Genomic DNA, 18,215 nt, shown 5'->3' on the forward strand with positions numbered 1-18,215 from the left:
CGTTAGAGGGGCGGAAACCAGTTTCCTCCTAAAGAATGGCATTATTCCACTGTTCTGATATCAGCAGAACTAGTATCCAGACTGTCTTCTCTTTATCCCCAGTCCCTGGATTTGGATTTTAGGAGCTGGTGGTATTTGTACATCTCAGACCCTCTCAGTTAGTCGACCTGGCCACAAACCGCTAGACGAAGCGGAAGCAATGGCCGCCTTCCTACCCACAATCCCCGGCGCCCCAGAAACCGCCCTCTCTGTCTGTAACGGGGGCCAGCTCCGACTCGCCGGTGGGAATCGGCCCCGGTGAGGGAGTGCGGGCGGGCGGGGAGAGGGAGCGGAAGGGCCGGGACTCCACTGTCCCAACGCGGCGGCATGCGGGGTTTTGTGATTCAGCCTCGGCGTCGCAGCGCTCGACCCCGCCGCTGAACTCCCGCGACCTCCCCCCCGCCCGGGGAGGGGAACTCGACCCGCCGACACAATAGCTGGCCGAAGGTCCGCCGGGCGCATGCGCGCAGAGCCCTTCCCGTTCCTGACGCCGCCGCCGCCGCCTCGGTTTCGCTGACAGCACTAGGACGCTCCTGGAGGCCGAAGGACGTCTGGACGCCATGGAAGGTATTTCTTAAAGTTTTATTCAATTGTTCCCCTCGCTACCTGAGCTTATCTCTGCCCGTCTGGTAGCTGGCGAAGGGCGCTGCAATCGCGGGCATGGACTCTGCCCGTATCGCCGCTGCCCGATGCAGCCAGCGTTAACCCTGCACTGCCGTGGTTTGCTAATAGGTAATTGGTTTACTATTGTCACATGCACAGTGAAAGCTTTTGTTTGCCTCCCATCCGGACAGATGATTCCGTGCAGAGAGGTTGTACAAAAGGGGTGTGTGAGGATCTGGTGTTACACAGAAAGCGCACTGTTTTGAATCTTTGAGATGAAATGCAAGAGGCACGACGAGGTAGACTTGAGAGTTCAGGAGTTCGATTTTTTTTGGATCCGTTCAGTAGTCTCCGTGCAGCGGGATCGAGGCTGTCCTTGAGCCTGGGTCGGTACGTGCTCTTGAGCCCGATGGACGAGAGGGGCTGGCTGCTTTGCTAGAGCAACGGGAAGTGCAGGCAATGATGGGAGGCTGGTGTCCATGACACACTCGGCTTTGTTCGCAGCATTTTCATGCACGGCTGTTGCCAGACCAAACCGTGAGGCGTAAATAGGCGACAGTTATCAGAGATGTGTCCAATTTCCTTCGCCTTCTGGGGAAGTGCGGACACCGCTGTACCTTTTGTAGCGTGTACGTGTCTGGATGGGGACGCGCTTTGGTAATATTTACCTAGGAGCTCGGAGCTCGCTATCATTTCCACATCAGCGCTGCTGGTACAAAGTGTACACTCCGTCCCACTTCCTGAAGCGCTGTTCTGTTTTGATAACACAATGGTTGTTGTCATGATACCCTGCGATTAGACTCGCTGTCTTCTTCCTGCGCCGTCTCGCTCTTGTTTGAGATCCAGTCTGTCATGATACCGTCATCTGGAAACGGAGTGTAAGCGGACTGCGGTCATACAGTCGCGTAGGGGATCAGGGATCAGCTTTATTCACCGTGTATATTTGCCTGCATTAGGAATTTCCTGTGGTGTGTTGGCACCACCTGCAACAAAAAAAAATCAACTTTCAACGGTGAAAATAATTATATATAAGTAAAGTTAGTACGGATCTGGAATAAAGTGTGCACAAATACCTGCGTGTGTTTACAATGCAAACAACATTATCAAAACAAGAGATTCTGCAGATGCTGGAAATCCAGAGCAACACACTCAAAATGCTGGAGGAACTCAGCCGGACCGGCAGTATCTATGGAAACCCTGAAGAAAGGGTCTGGCCCGAAATGTCAACTGTTTATTCATTTCCCCTGATGCTGCCTGACCGGCTGAGTTCCTCCAGCATTTTGTGTGCTGCTCAGCATGATAAAAGTTGCTTAAAGTGTTCACAGTACAGTGACTGTGTTGATATCGATACAGCTATGAAGAAGGCAAGACAGTGACTACACTTCATTAGGAGTTTGAAGAGATTTGGAATGTCAACAAATACACTCAAAAACTTCCATAGTTTTACCGTGGAGAGCATTCTGACAGGCTGCATCACTGTCTGGGACGGAGGGGCTACCGCACAGGACCGAAAGAAGCTGCAGAGGGTCGTACATTTAGTCGGCTCTATCTTGGGTACTAGCCTGCAAAGTACCCTGGACATCTTCAAGGAGCACACGAGGAAATCTGCAGATGCTGGAAATTCAAACAACAATACACACAAAATGCTGGTGGAACACAGCAGGCCAGGCAGCATCTATAGGGAGAAGCGCTGTCGATGTTTCAGGCCGAGACCCTTCGTCAGGACTAACCGAAAGGAAAGATAGTAAGAGATTTGAAAGTAGTGGGGGGAGGGGGAAATGCAAAATGATAGGAGAAGACCGGAGGGGGTGGGATGAAGCTAAGAGCCGGAAAGGTGATTGGCGAAAGTGATACAGAGCTGGGATGAGAAGGGAAAGGATCATGGGACGGGAGGCCTCGGGAGAAAGAAAGGGGGAGGGGAGCACCAGAGGGAGATGGAGAACAGGCAGAGTGATGGGCAGAGAGAAAAAAAGGGAGGGGGAAAAAACAAAAAAACCCAAAATATATCAGGGATGGGGTAAGAGGGGGAGGAGGGGCATTAACGGAAGTTAGAGAAGTCAATGTTCATGCCATCAGGTTGGAGGCTACCCAGCCGGTATATAAGGTGTTGTTCCTCCAACCTGAGTGTGGATTCATCTTGACAGTAGAGGAGGCCATGGATAGACATATCAGAATGGGAATGGGACATGGAATTAAAATGTGTGGCCACTGGGAGATCCTGCTTTTTCTGGCAGACCGAGCGTAGGTGTTCAGCGAAACGGTCTCCCAGTCTGAGTCGGGTCTCACCAATATATAAAAGGCCACACCGGGAGCACCGGACGCAGTATACCACACCAGCCGACTCACAGGTGAAGTGTCGCCTCACCTGGAAAGACTGTCTGGGGCCCTGAATGGTGGTGAGGGAGGAAGTGTAAGGGCAGGTGTAGCACTTGTTCTTCTTGCAAGGATAAGTGCCAGGAGGGAGATTGGTGGGAAGGAATGGGGGGGGGGGGGGAAACGAGTGGACAAGGGAGTCGCGTAGGGAGTGATCCCTGCGGAAAGCAGAAAGGGGGGGAGGGAAAGATGTGCTGGGTAGTGGGATCCTGTTGGAGGTGGCAGAAGTTACGGAGACCTGGAGGCTGGTGGGGTGGTAGGTGAGGACAAGGGGGACCCTATCCCGAGTGGGATGGTGGGCGGATGGGGTGAGGGCAGATGTGCGGGAAATGGGAGAGATACCCCTCACCCCCAGACAGCCCTTCCAGGTGAGGCGACACTACACCTGTGAGTCGGCTGGTGTGGTATACTGCGTCCGGTGCTCCCGGTGTGTCCTCTTATATATTGGTGAGACCCGATGCAGACTGGCAGGCCATTTCGCTGAACACCTACGCTCGGTCCGCCAGAGAAAGCAGGATCTCCCAGTGACCACACATTTTAATACCACGTCCCATTCCCATTCTGATATGTCTATCCATGGCCTCCTCTACTGTCAAGATGAAGCCACACTCAGGTTGGAGGAACAACACCTTATATACAGGCTGGGTAGCCTCCAACCTGACGGCGTTAACATTGACTTCTCTAACTTCCGTTAATGCCCCTCCTCCACTTCTTACCCCATCCCTGATATATTTAGTTTTTTTCTGTTTTTGTTTTATTCCCCCTCCCTTTTTTTTCTTTCTCTCTCTGCCCATCACTCTGCCTGTTCTCCATCTCTCTCTGGTGCTCCCCTCCCTCTTTCTTTCTCCCTAGGCCTCCCATCCCATGATCCTTTCCCTTCTCCAGCTCTGTATCACTTTTGCCAATCACCTTTCCGGCTCTTAGCTTCATCCCACCCCCTCCGGTCTTCTCCTATCATTTCACATTTCCCTCTCCCCCTCCTACTTTCAAATCTCTTACTATCTTTCCTTTCAGTTAGTCCTGACGAAGGGTCTCGGCCCGAAACGTCGACAGCGCTTCTCCCTATAGATGCTGCCTGGCCTGCTGTGTTGCACCAGCATTTTGTGTGTGTTGCTTCTTCAAGGAGCGGAGTCTCAGAAAGGCAGCCTCCAGCATCCAGGGGATGCCCTTTTCTCACTGTTACCATCGGGTAGGAGGTACAGGAACCTGAAGGCGCACACTCAGCGATTCAGGAACAGCTTCTTTCCCTCTGCCATCCGATTCCTAAATGGACATTGAACCCATGAACACTTTAAAAAAATATGTATTATTTGCTTTTTGCATGATTTTAATTTATTCAATATGCATATACTGTAATTTATTTACTTATTATTTTGTGTTTTTTTTCCCTTCTATATTATGTATAACATTGAACTGCTGCTGCTATGTTAACAAATTTCAAGTCACATGCCAGGTGATAATAAACCTGATTCTGATAGAGGGGGCGGGGGTTAACTAGAATGGTCGATCAGATTAACTGCCTGAGTGAATGAATTGATAAGTTGCTGCTTTAATAGTCCTGTGGCACTTTCCAGAAGGGAGCTTTTGGAAGGGGCAGGTTGTGTCTCGTCAGGCCACGGCCTTGTCCTGGACACATACAAGTCCGGCAGGCAATGACCTTTTCTACCGAGCTGACTTTGCTGAGGTTTTTGTCTACTGTGAGAGGATGCTGCACCGAACCAGACGGTGATGGCTGATGAGAGGATGCCCTCGATGATGGCAGGGTAGAATTGGACCAGCGTGTTCTGGAGAGGCTGGAATTTTACCAGCTGCCGCACGAAGTACATCTTCTGACACGTATTTTTGTTAATGAAGGAGATGTGGTTTGCCCACGTGAAGTCCTGTGAAATAATATAGGCCGTAAAGAGGATGCTGTCTTATGGGTAATTGTGTTGAAGGTTCTGCTGCCATAGAACCATAGAACACTACAGCACAGCACAGGCCCTTCAGCTGTCCATGTTGTGCCGACCCAAATAATCCTTAAAAAAAAATACTAAACCCACACTACCCCATATCCTTCCATTTACTGTATTTACTATTGACATCTACAGGTCTAGAAGTCAACGGTCTAATTGTGCAGGGGAGGGGTAAGGGGAGTTGTAATTGTGATGCCGAGGCCTAGGTCTAACAATTTGGAATTATGGTGTTGAAGGCAGAACCTAGTCAATAAATAGGATTCTAATGTAGGTCTCCTTACTGTCCAGAACTTCCAGAGATATATACAGGGCCAGAGAGAGGATGTCTACCATGGAACTCTCAAAGTTCAAAGTAAATTTTATTATCAAAGTACATATATGTCACCATATACAATCCTGACATTCATTTTCTTGTGGGTGTACTCAATAAATCTATAGAATAATAACCATAACAGAACTGATGGAAGACCGTCCAACTAGGGTGTTCAGTCAGAGTGCAGGAGAGAACAAACTGCAAATACAAACAGAAGAAATAATAAGCAAAATGTATCGAGAACATGGGATGAAGAGTCCTTGAAAGTGAGTCCATTGGTTGAGGGAACATTTCAATGTTGGGGTGAGTGAAGTTATCCCCTCTGGTTCAAGAGCCTGATGGTTGAGGGGTAATAACTGTTGCTGAACCTGGTGGTGTGAGTCCTCAGGCTCCTGTACCTCCTTCCTGATGGCAGCAGTGTGAAGAGAGCACGGCCTGGGTAGTGGGGTCCCCGACGATGGACTCTGTTTTCCTGCGATAGTGTTTCATGTAGATGGGCTGAATGCTTGTGAGAGCTCTATCAATGTAATTGAAATTCCATGGGTTGAACTTGTCTGGGAGGCTAGAGTTGATGAGTGGCATGACCAGCCTCTCAAAGCACTTCATGATCGTGATGGCAGAGTTACCAGACAACAGCCATTAAGGCGCATTATTTCAGAATCAAGTCATGAAATTTGTTGTTTTGCGGCAGTAAATACATAAGATATGCTATGAATTATAATGAGAAATGAGTGCCTTCAAATCAGAGTGTGGCTCTTCAGGCTCCCTGATCTCATTTTTCTTTGGCACGAGGACGATAGTGGTCTACTTATTGCAGGTGGGAACTTATTGGATGAGGAAGAGGTTAAAGATGTTGGCCCCCACAGCGGATCTGAGGACACAGCTGGAGATGGTGTTAGTTTCCGCTGATCGCTCTCAGGAACGCTAATCTGATGCCTGCATCGATGACTATGTACAGAGGTATATCAGAGGCTGACGGGACAGGTGTCGTCATTTCATTGACCTTCTGCTCAAAGAGCACATTGAGACGTTCAGGGAGGGTTGTGTTATTGCTAGCAATACTGCCTGGCTTCACTTTGGTGAATGTTCCAGCTGTGGCTGGTCTGGGACTCCAGTTAGTATTAAGGGATTGGACACACTGGAGGCAGGAAGCATGTTCCCGCTGATGGGTGAGTCTAGAACCAGAGGCCACAGTTCAAGAATAAGGGGTAGGCCATTTAGAACAGAGATGCGGAAAAACCTTTTCACCCAGATAGTGGTGGATATGTGGAATGCTCTGCCCCAGAAGGCAGTGGAGGCCAAGTCTCTGGATGCATTCAAGAGAGATTTAGATAGAGCTCTTATAGATAGCGGGGTCAAAGGATATGGGGAGAGGGCAGGAACGGGGTACTGATTGTGTATGATCAGTCATGATCACAGTGAATGGCGGTGCTGGCTAGAAGGGCCGAATGGCTTACTCCTGCACCTACAGTCTATTAACTGTCTGAGGTTCCTTTGTTTAGTGGCTGCCTGCAAGGAGACAAATCTGAAGGTTGTATACAAGAATACTTCAGTAATGTACTTTGAACACATCAGACATGGCCTTCAGTAGATAGTGAGCCTCTTGGTTCACTCACGATTTTCCAGTTGGGGAAAATCTGGATCGATTGCTTTGGTGTGTGATCCTCTTACTGACTTCCCGCTACACCGCTGGTGTTTAGGGCAGCAATGAAGGTGCTCCATCTCTGCTGGCAATGTTCAGAGCTTCCTTCACCGTGTCAGTAGCTTCCTCTCGGTTTTCACTACTGTCAGTCAGCAAATCCTGGATTCTTCATTGCTGTTTCCGTGACAGTTTTGTAGGGCCAGTCAGGGTTGTTCGCCCTGAGCTGAACCCCCGAACCTGGAGGACCGGTGGACCGCTGTTAGTCTGACCTCTGCCTTTTGACCTGTTTGGCATGGGTGGCCCAAGAACGGAAGCACAAAGCCCTGACTCCAGCCAGCGTAGCTCTCCGGGTCGTTGAGGCACACGAGCCTCCAAACTCAACAAGGTTGTGGTCCTCTTGGAGGGTGTAGTCCTCTACATTAATGAAATCTGTGATTGCAAAGGCAGACTCATTTAGATTGACTGATAGGTTCTTGAATATGGACCAGCTTGACATGAAACAATTGTATACAGTTAATGAATTAGACCCGCGCTGGGTGACTTCCCATACCAGATCCTGCCGTTTGTGTTTGCATCCAAGGAGAAGGAATACAGGTCAGTGGTTACTCTTTCCCAGGATGTGCTTCGGGACGGAGGAATCGGCATCTTTGATGTTTCACACTCAGACTTATTATCCCATGTACAGTGCGACCACACCTGGAGTATTGTGTACAGTTTTGGTCTCCAGGGTTAAGGAAGGACATCCTGGCTGTAGAGGAAGTGCAGCGTAGATTCACAAGGTTAATTCCTGGGATGTCCGGACTGTCTTACGCAGAGAGGTTAGAGAGACTGGGCTTGCACACGCTGGAATTAAGGAGATTGAGAGGGGATCTGATTGAAACATATAAGATTATTAAGGGATTGGACAAGATAGAGGCAGGAAATATGTTCCAGATGCTGGGAGAGTCCAGTACCAGAGGGCATGGTTTGAGAATAAGGGGTAGGTCATTTAGGACAGAGTTAAGGAAAAACTTCTTCTCCCAGAGAGTTGTGGGGGTCTGGAATGCACTGCCTTGGAAGGTAGTGGAGGCCAATTCTCTGGATGCTTTCAAGAAGGAGCTAGATAGGTATCTTATGGATAGGGGAATCAAGGGATATGGGGACAAGGCAGGAACCGGGTATTGATAGTAGATGATCAGCCATGATCTCAAAATGGCGGTGCAGGCTCAAGGGGCCGAATGGTCTACTTCTGCACCTATTGTCTATTGAAATGTGCCATTTGTGTTAACAACCAACACACCCGAGGGTGTGCCAGGGGCAGCCCGCAAGCGTCACCAGATTCCGATGCCAACATTGCAAGCCCACAGTGCTTGGCAGAACGACACAGATCAACAGCAGTGAAACAAGATCCGTTCCTCCCCGCCCGCCCACAGTCCTTCAACCACAGGACAGGCTGTCTCCAGCCTGGGGCCTCCAGCAGAGTCACGGATTCATAGTCACAGGCCCTGACTCCCCGAGCATTCACAGATTCAGGCCTCTAGTAGAGTCACGGATTCAGACACCGGGCCCCAGCTCCCTCAGCATTCACACAAACTCACAGACTCGGGCTCCAGCCATCGGCCCTTGACTTATGGAGATCCAATCAGCCTTCGGGTTTCAATCCACACCTCCATGGTCAGCAGGATTTTTGAAGTGCTTGCTGGGATAGGACATGTGCTGTTGAAATCGGCCTGGTTGAATTCCACACCCATGATGAACTAAGCCTCGGAGTACACCATTTCAAGGTTATAGACTGTGGAGCAAAGTTCGTCGAGTCAGACTGTTGGGATAAGCGAAGTGAATCGCCATGACAAATAGTATAGTGGGCAGATTTTCAGGAAGTCAGCAGGATATGTCGTGGCCAAGTTCCACGTGGAGCTGATGAGTGACAAAATGTTGGTGTATCAGGTAAATCAAAGTTCAAAGTGAATTTTATCATCAGAGTACATACATGTCACCATGTATAACCCGGAGATTCGCTTTCCTATAGATAGCAAATCTAACCATAACAGGGTCAATGAAAGATCACAGAAGACAACAAACTGTGCAAATGCAAATATAAATAAATAGCAATAAATAATGAGAACATGAGATAAAGAGTCCTTAAAGTGAGATTATTGGCTGTGTGAACATCTCAATAGATGAGTATACTTGTCCTCTTTTTGCTCAAGAGCCTGATGGTTGAGGGGTAGTAACTGTTCTTGAACCTGGTGGTGCAAATCCTGAGGCTCCTGTACCTTCTACCTGATGGCAGCAGTGAGAAAAGAGCCTGGCCTGGGTGGTGAGAATCTCTGATGACTCACTTTTGACATTGAAGAAAAACTTGGATAGGTACATGGATGAGAGGTGTATGGAGGGATATGGGCCAGGTGCAGGTCAGTGGGACGAGGCAGAAAAATGGTTCGGCCCAGCCGAGAAGGGCCAAAAGGCCTGTTTCTGCGCTGTAATGTTCTGTGGTTCTATGGCTCTATGATGGATGCTGATTTGTTTCATTCAGATGTGCTCAATGGTTAGGAAATCAGTTCTGTTTTAAACACAGAGTTCGAAGTCCTTCACACAGAGGTCATTTCCACAAATTAGTCCTGAGGTCCTCTGTTGTTTATCTTTTATATTGATGATTTGGATGAGAATATAATTAGTCATTATTGTCACATGTGCCAAGGCACAGTGAAAAGCTTTCGACTGCCTGCCAGACAATCAGTCCCTGTGTAAGGTGCTACAAAAGGGAAGAAAGGAAACAGGAAGTAGAACGTAGTGAGAGAGTTGCAAAGAAAACGCAGTGGGGTAGATGAGTGAAGTGCAAGGGCCAAGTGTGGTAGATGAAGAGATAAAGCATTCATTCTCGGCATAGAACGCCTCTGTTCAGAAGCTTTATAACAGCGGGACAGAAGCTGTCCTTGAGCCTGGTGGTATGTGCTGACAAGCTTTCGAGACTTCTATCCAATGAGGGGGAGAGAGGATTGGAAAACCAAGGGGAAGGGGTCCTTGATTATGCTTTGCCAAAGCAGCAAGGAACAGCGAAATGATTACCAAGAGGTGACACCAGAACTGGTGGTGAGTTTGTTTACATATGCACAAGTATGAGTACAGAGTCGTAGAATACTACATCAGAGAAACAGGCCCTGCAGCACGTTTAGTCTGTGCTAGACTATTATTCTGCCTAGTCCCATCGACCTGCACCTGGACCAGTGCCCTCCATACCCTTATCGTCCATGAACTTAGCAAAACTTCCTTTAAATGTTGACATTGAACCCCAGAGGGCAAAAGTGAATGTTGTTGCTCTAACTGATGAGAAGGTATTTGAGAAGCTGAAAGGTCTGAAGGTAGGTAAGTCACCGAGACCAGAGGGACGACACCCCAGAGGTCTGAAAGAGGTGGCTGAAGAGATTGGGGAGGCATCAGTAATGATCTTTCAAGAATCGCTAGATTCTCATGATTCCGGATGACTGGAAAATTGCAAATGTCACTCCACTCTTCAAGGAGGGAGGGAGACAGAAAAACGGAAGCTACATACCCATTAGTCTAACCTCAGTGGCTGGGAAGATGTTGGAGTCAGATGAGGTATCAGGGCACTTGGAAGCACATGATAAAATGGGCCAAAGTCAAAATGGTTTCCTTTAGGGAAAATCTTGCCTGACAACTCTGTTGGAATTCTTTGAGGAAATAGCAGGCAGGATAAAGAGAGGAGAATCGGTGGATGTTGTGTACTTGGATTTCTAAAAGACCTTTGGCAAGGTGCCGCACATGAGGCCGCTGAACAAGGGGTGGAGATGCGTCTCTACCAAAGGAGGTGTAAGGTGCACCTGCTCAGCCTCCCCCACCCTGATCAGAGTCACGTGAAGCCATGGAGCAGGTGGTGGTTGTTCGTACGAGCAGCCGGTGCAGATTGCCTCTGGTTCTGTGACCGCTGACGCCAGGCAGGCAGTCTCTGAAGAGTATTGATCATGGCTGGGGTCCGCCATCTTGTGAAGACACTGCCCAGGAGAAGGCAGTGGCAAGCCACTTCTGTAGAAAATTCTGCCAAGAACATTCATAGTCAAAAGATGCCCACGTCATACAACACAGCAGATGATGATGGTGATCGTAGAAAAGCTGTGCTGACGTTGGAGAGGTTTCAAAGGAGGTTCACGAAAATGATGATAACACACACAAAATGCTGGTGGAACACAGCAGGCCAGGCAGCATCTATAGGGAGAAGCACTGTCGACGTTTCAGGCCGAGACCCTTCGTCAGGACTAACTGAAAGGAAAGATACTAAGAGATTTGAAAGTAGTGGGGGAAGGGGGAAATGTGAAATGATAGGAGAAGTCCGGAGGGGATGGGATGAAGCTGAGAGCCGGAAAGGTGATTGGCGAAAGGGATACAGAGCTGGAGAAGGGAAAGGATCATGGGATGGGAGGCCTCGGGAGAAAGAAAGGGGGAGGGGAGCACCAGAGGGAGATGGAGAACAGGCAGAGTGATGGGCAGAGAGAGAGGAAAAAAAACAACTAAATATTGTCAGGGATGGGGTAAGAAGGGGAGGAGAGGCATTAACGGAAGTTAGAGAAGTCAATGTACATGCCGTCAGGTTGGAGGCTACCCAGCCGGTATATAAGGTGTTGTTCCTCCAACCTGAGTGTGGCTTCATCTTGATGGTAGAGGAGGCCATGGATAGACATATCAGAACGGGAATGGGACGTGGAATTAAAATGTGTGGCCACTGGAATGATTCTGAGATTGAAAGGCTTGTCATATAAGGAGTGTTTGATGGCTCAGCTTTTGTACTCGCTGGAATTCAGAAGAATGAGAGGGGATATCATTGGAACCTATCGAATGTTGAAAGACCTAGATTGAGTAGATGTGGAGACAATGTTTCCTATAGTGGGAGAGTCTAGGACCAGAGGGCACAGCTTCAGAGCAGAGGGATACTCTCACCACCGTCTTAATAAAGTAGTTCCCCCTCATGATCCCCTCAAGTATTTCCCCTTTCACCCTTAACATATGACCTCTAGTTCTAGTCTCAGCCTGCTTGCATTTATCCTATCTATACCCTTCGTAGATTGGTATATTTCTATCAAATCTCCCCTTATTCTCCTACGCTCCAAGGAGTAAAGTCCTCACCTATTCAATCTTTCCCTGTAACTCAGGTTCTCAAGTCTTGGCAACTTTCTTGTAAACTTTCTCTGTACTTTTTTTCAATCTTATTGATATCTTTTCTGCACAATTAAGCTTCACCAATGTCTTCCACACCTTCAATATAACACCCCATCTCCTCCACGAGATACTTTGATTTCTTGGGTGTAATGAAAATCTTACCTGCAGCATCAGAGGTACAATATTCATGAGGAAAAACTTAAATTATACTGAGCTGATTCAGAAAGAATACGGTTGCAGTCTGTTGTAGCACAAACACGTCAAGTGGTCATTATGTTGCCACACTGAACCAGTGATTAGGGTTGTGCACATTGCTTTTCAGAGTCTGAATGCTTGAAGGGATGGAGTTGTTCTTGAATTTTTTGGTGTTGGACTTCAGGGTTCTGTTATCTCCTCCCTGACAGTAGGTGCAAGAAGATGACGTGGCCCAGATAGGGGAGATTCTTGATAGATACTGTCTTGTTGAGACAGCACCTCATGTAGATACTACCAGTAATGGGGAGGGACGTGCCCCGGCTGTGTTAGGCAGAATCCACTACGCTCTGCAGCTTTGTGTGTTGCTTGAATCGCCATAGAAGTGGACCGTGAAGAAGGTTGTCTAAGCTTAGAACACTTCAGGGCTAGTGACTATCAATTCTATTAGTTTTAAAGTAGCTTTGGAAAAGGGACCTGTGTGTTGGACCTGCACCTTGAACCTGGCTTTCATGTGGGGCCTGGTTGCTTTAACCGTGGCTCACTTACGGACAGCGCACGAAGAAGATCGCATGTCAGTGATGATCTTCTCGAGCAAGTCGGTTAATTCAGGCCGCTTATGGTGAGCACTTTGAGGGCTCAAAGACACTCCACTGACGCAAAAAAAACCTACGGCAATTGACAGTATCGGCATTATTCTCATTGCTACATTGGGCAGGAGGTAGAGGAGCCTTGGGTCCCGCGCCACCAGCCTCAGGATCAGTTACTACCCTTCAACCATCAGACTCTCACATAACTTCACCCAGCACGTCACCAAGCTGATTCCACTCGCTCTCCAGGACTCAACAACTCGTGTTCTCAATATCGTGAATGGCATCGGTAGCTGAGCGAAGGGCGCTGAGTAGGCTACGGTCAATTATGGATAACTCTGAACATCCTCTACATAGCACCATCCAGAGACAGAGAAGCAGTTTCAGCGACAGGTTACTATCGATGCAATGCTCCTCAGACAGGATGAAGAGGTCAATACTCCCCAATGCCATTAGGCTTTACAATTCTACCGCCAGGACTTAAGAACTTTTTAAAAGCTATTATTAATGCTTTTTGAGATAGTGATTTAGATGCATATTATATTCTTTACAGAGTTAAGTATTGTATGTAATTAGTTTTGCTACAACAAGTGTATGGGACATTGGAAAAAAGTTGAATTTCCCCATGGGGATGAATAAAGTATCTATCTATCTATCTATCTATCTATCTATCTATCTATCTATTCTATATTCTAAACGTCGTGGGGCAAAGAGCCTGGTACTGTTCTGTGTTCTGACACCTGGCTCTTAGGCAACGGGCGGAAGTATTGAAACCTTGCCATTTACAAATCATCAAGGACCCCATGCTCTCTTCTCATTGCTGCCATCGAAGAGGAGGTACGGATGCCTTAGGTCTCACAACACCTGGTTCAGGAATGGTTATTAACCTTCATTTGGAATCTTGACTGGCATGGAAAACTTCACTCACCTCAACACTGAACTGATTGCACAACTTTCAAGGACTCCACAGCTCATGTTCTCAGTATTAGTTATTTATATTATTTTTGTGTTTGTCCAGTTTGTCTTCTATGTTCCCTCTAATTTGTAACAGCCAGTGCACGCAAAAAACTTGCGCTGTGCAATTTCTTTCCCCCGGTGACAACAGCATGTGCGCACAGAATAATTTCTTCGATTAAAAAAAATAAGCCAGTTCTAAATTCTACAGACAAACCATCGCAAACCTCAGGTTGTCAACACCAGTCGCGTCAGAAGCTGGAAAAGGAAACGTGATTGCGTGTGATCGTGAAAACTAACCCAACGTGCCAGCGAGGAAGGTGCTGACAACCTTTTGTGCACGGTTTAAAATTCCTCTGCGCGCTCGTGGCAAAAGATGGTGAGTGTGTGCGCACACGCCTTAGAGGACCATCCTTTGCACACCGCCCGTCAGTCCGTGTGTGTGGTTTTTCACTGATTCTATTGTATTTCTCTGTTCTACAGTGAATGCCCGCATGAAAAACAAATCTCAGGGTTTTATACGGTGACATACTGTATACGTACTTTGATAAAAAATTTACTTTGAACTTTGAGCTCAGTTACATGTGTATTTTACACTTTCACGATGATTTATCAGTACTCCCACTTCCTGTGCTATTTGATCTTTGTAGGAGTTGCCTCTGACTGCACGGGACTTTGCTTTCTCTTGCTGAACAGCGATTGCCCTCACTCTCTCTACAATTGGGTGCTGTAATTTATGGCCTTGTGTTTCTGTTTTAACTCTGCTTAATCTTCTGATATCTCCAGCTACCGATGCCTTGCCAACTGAATGCCTCCCTGATCTAATTACTGCACTGCCTCGTCTAACGTGGCCTTTAAACGAATTGTTGGTTGGTCTGTTGCTGTCACGTGCTCCCAGATACAGTAAGAAGCTTTTTGTTTGCACACCATCCAGCAGATCATACCATACGTAGGTGCATGGAGGGAGTACAAAAGGACAGAAACAGAACGCAGGGTATAGTGTTACAGTTACAGAGAGAGTGCAGATGAATTGACAGATAATTGCAGGGGCCACAATGAGGTAGCTTGAAGGACTGAGTTTATCTTTTAACATAGGAGACTTCTGTTCATGAGTCTTATGAGAGAGCTGTCCTCGAGCCTAGGATACACGTTCTCCAACTTTTGTATCTTCTGCGCGAGGGGAGGGGGGTGTCGAAGAGAGAATGTTTTGCTGATTGCTTTTACGAGGCAGCGGGAGGCGTGGACAGGGTCGGTGAAGGCGAAGTTGCCTTTCGTCTGGGCTGCGGTCACAACTCTCTGCAATTTCTGAGCGGTCCTGGGTGGAGCAGTGGTGCATCTAGATAAGTTGTTTTTGGTGCGACGCCTGTAAAAACTGGTGGGAGTCATTGAGAGGAAGCTGGATTTTCATACCTCCACTATTAGCGCGTTTCCCCATCAGCCTGTTCCAGTTCATGTGACACTTAGTTGATCACATTACAAACTTTACTGATTTTCTTATGATTCAGACCACAAGATATAGGAGCAGAATTAGGCCATTTGGCCCATCGAGTCTGCTCCTCCATTTCATCATGGCTGATCCATTTTCCCTCTCAGCCCCAGTCTCCTGCCTTCTCCCCGCATCCCTTCACGCCCTGACCAATCAAGACTCTATCAGCCTCTGCCTTAAATATACATAAAGACTTGCCCACCCCCCAGCCCCACAGCTGCCTGTGGAAACAAATTCCACAGATTTACCACTCTATGGCTAAAGAAATTCCTCTTCATTTCCATTCGAAAAGGACACCCATTTATCTCCTCTTGTCTTGGACCCCCCCCCCCCCCCTCAACACGGGAAATATCCTCTCCACATCGACTCTGTCGGGGCCTTTCAAGATTCATAGAAACATAGAAAATAGGTGCAGGAGTAGGCCATTTGGCCCTTCGAGCCTGCACCGCCATTCAGTATGATCAGGGCTGATCATCCAACTCAGAACCCTGTACCTGCTTTCTTTCCATACCCCCTGATCCCTTTACCACAAGGGCCATATCTAACTTCCTCTTAAATATAGCCAATGAACCGGCCTCAACTGTTTCCTGTGGCAGAGAATTCCACAGATTCACCACTCTCTGTGTGAAGAAGTTTTTCCTCATCTCGGTCCTAAAAGGCTTCCCCTTTATCCTTAAACTGTGACCTCTCGTTCTGGACTTCCCCAACATTGGAAACAATCTTCCTGCATCTAGCCTGTCCAATCCCTTTAGAATTTTATACGTTTCAATAAGATCCCCCCTCAATCTTCTAAATTCCAGAGAGTATAAGCCTAGTCGATCCAGTCTTTCTTCATATGAAAGTCCTGCCATCCCAGGAATCAATCTGGTGAACCTTCTCTGTACTCCCTCTATGGCAAGAATGTCTTTCCTCAGATTAGGGAACCAAAACTACACATAATATTCTAGGTGCGGTCTCACCAAGGCCTTGTACAACTGCAGTAGAACCTCCCTGCTCTTGTACTCAAATCCTTTTGCTATGAATGCGAACATACCATTTGCCTTTTTCACCACCTGCTGTATCTGCATGCCCACCTTCAATGACTGGTGTACAATGACACCCAGGTCTCGTTGCATCTCCCCTTTTCCTAATCGGCCACCGTTCAGATAATAATCTGTTTTCCTGTTCTTGCAACCAAAGTGGATAACCTCACATTTATCCACATTAAATTGCATCTGCCATGAACTTGCCCACTCACCTAACCTATCCAAGTCACCCTGCATCCTCTTAGCATCCTCCTCACAGCTAACACCGCTGCCCAGCTTCATGTCATCTGCAAGCTTGGAGATGCTGCATTTAATTCCCTCGTCTAAATCATTAATATATATTGAAAACAACTGGGGTCCCAGCACTGAGCCTTGCGGTACCTCACTAGTCACTGCCTGCCATTCTGAAAAGGTCCCGTTTACTCCCACTCTTTGCTTCCTGTCTGCCAACCAATTCTCTATCCACACCAATACCATACCCCCAATACCGGGTGCTTTAAGTTTGCACACTAATCTCCTGTGTGGGACCATGTCAAAAGCCTTTTGAAAATCTAAATATACCATATCCACTGGCTCTCCCCTATCCACTCTACTAGTTACATCTTCAAAAAATTCTATAAGATTCGTCAGACATGATTTTCCTTTCACAAATCCATGCTGACTTTGTCCGATGATTTCACCTCTTTCCAAATGAGCTGTTATCACATCTTTGATAACCAACTCTAGCATTTTCCCCACCACCGATGTCAGATTCACTGGTCTATAATTCCCCGGTTTCTCTCTCCCTCCTTTTTTAAAAAGTGGGGTTACATTAGCCACCCTCCAATCCTCAGGAACTAATCCAGAATCTAAGGAGTTTTGAAAAATTATCACTAATGCATCCACTATTTCTTGGGCTACTTCCTTAAGCACTCTGGGATGCAGACCATCTGGCCCTGGGGATTTATCTGCCTTTAATCCCTTCAATTTACCTAACACCACTTCCCTACTAACATGTATTTCCCTCAGATCCTCCATCTCACTAGACCCTCAGTCCCTTCCTATTTCCGGAAAATGATTTATGTCCTCCTTAGTGAAGACAGAACCAAAGTAGTTATTCAATTGGTCTGCCATGTCTTTGTTCCCTATGATCAATTCACCTGTTTCTGACTGTAAAGGACCTACATTTGTCTTGATCAATCTTTTTCTTTTCACGTATCTATAAAAGCTTTTACAGTCAGTTTTTATGTTCCTTGCCAGCTTTCTCTCATAATCTTTTTTCCCTTTCCTAATTAAGCCCTTTGTCCTCCTCTGCTGGTCTCTGAATTTCTCCCAGTCCTCAGGTGTGCTGCTTTTTTTTGCTAATTTATATGTTTCTTCTTTGGACTTGATACTATCCCTAATTTCCCTTGTCAGCCATGGGTGCACTACCTTCCCTGGTTTATTCTCTTGCGAAACTGGGATGAACAATTGTTGAATTGTTGTAGTTCATCCATGCGATCTTTAAATGCTTGCCATTGCATATCCACCGTCAACCCTTTAAGTATCATTTGCCAGTCTATCTTAACTAATTCACGTCTCATACCTTCAAAGTTACCCTTCTTTAAGTTCAAAACCTTTGTTTCTTAATGAACTATGTCACTCTTCATCGGATTCCACCATATTGTGGTCACTCTTACCCAAGAGGCCTTGCACAACAAAATTGCTAATTAACCCTTCCTCATTGCTCAATACCCAATCTAGAATGGCCTGCTCTCTAGTTGGTTCCTTGACATGTTAGTTCAGAAAACCATCCCGCATACATTCCAAGAAATCCTCTTCCTCAGCACCCTTACCAATTTGGTTCACCCAATCTATATGTAGATTGAAATCACCCATTATAACTACAGTTCCTTTATTGCACACATTTCTAA

At 47.1% G+C, this 18,215-nt stretch overlaps 1 protein-coding gene across 2 annotated transcripts in view; it reads left to right on the plus strand.

Moving 5' to 3' along the window:
* Positions 1-332: 332 nt before the first annotated feature.
* LOC140716431 (uncharacterized) overlaps positions 333-18,215 on the plus strand; it is a 41,026-nt gene continuing 23,143 nt past the window's right edge. Inside the window, exons 1-2 of one of the 2 annotated variants that reach the window (XM_073029163.1) lie at positions 333-606; positions 14,599-14,715. In XM_073029163.1, coding sequence (XP_072885264.1) covers positions 600-606; positions 14,599-14,715 — 124 coding nt within the window. In that variant the 5' untranslated portion in view covers positions 333-599. The remainder of the gene's footprint in view (positions 607-14,598; positions 14,716-18,215) is intronic. The other variant, XM_073029164.1, reaches the window with a different exon arrangement.

Source organism: Hemitrygon akajei, chromosome 25, assembly GCF_048418815.1.
Source record: "Hemitrygon akajei chromosome 25, sHemAka1.3, whole genome shotgun sequence".
Classification (NCBI taxonomy): Eukaryota; Metazoa; Chordata; class Chondrichthyes; order Myliobatiformes; family Dasyatidae; genus Hemitrygon; species Hemitrygon akajei.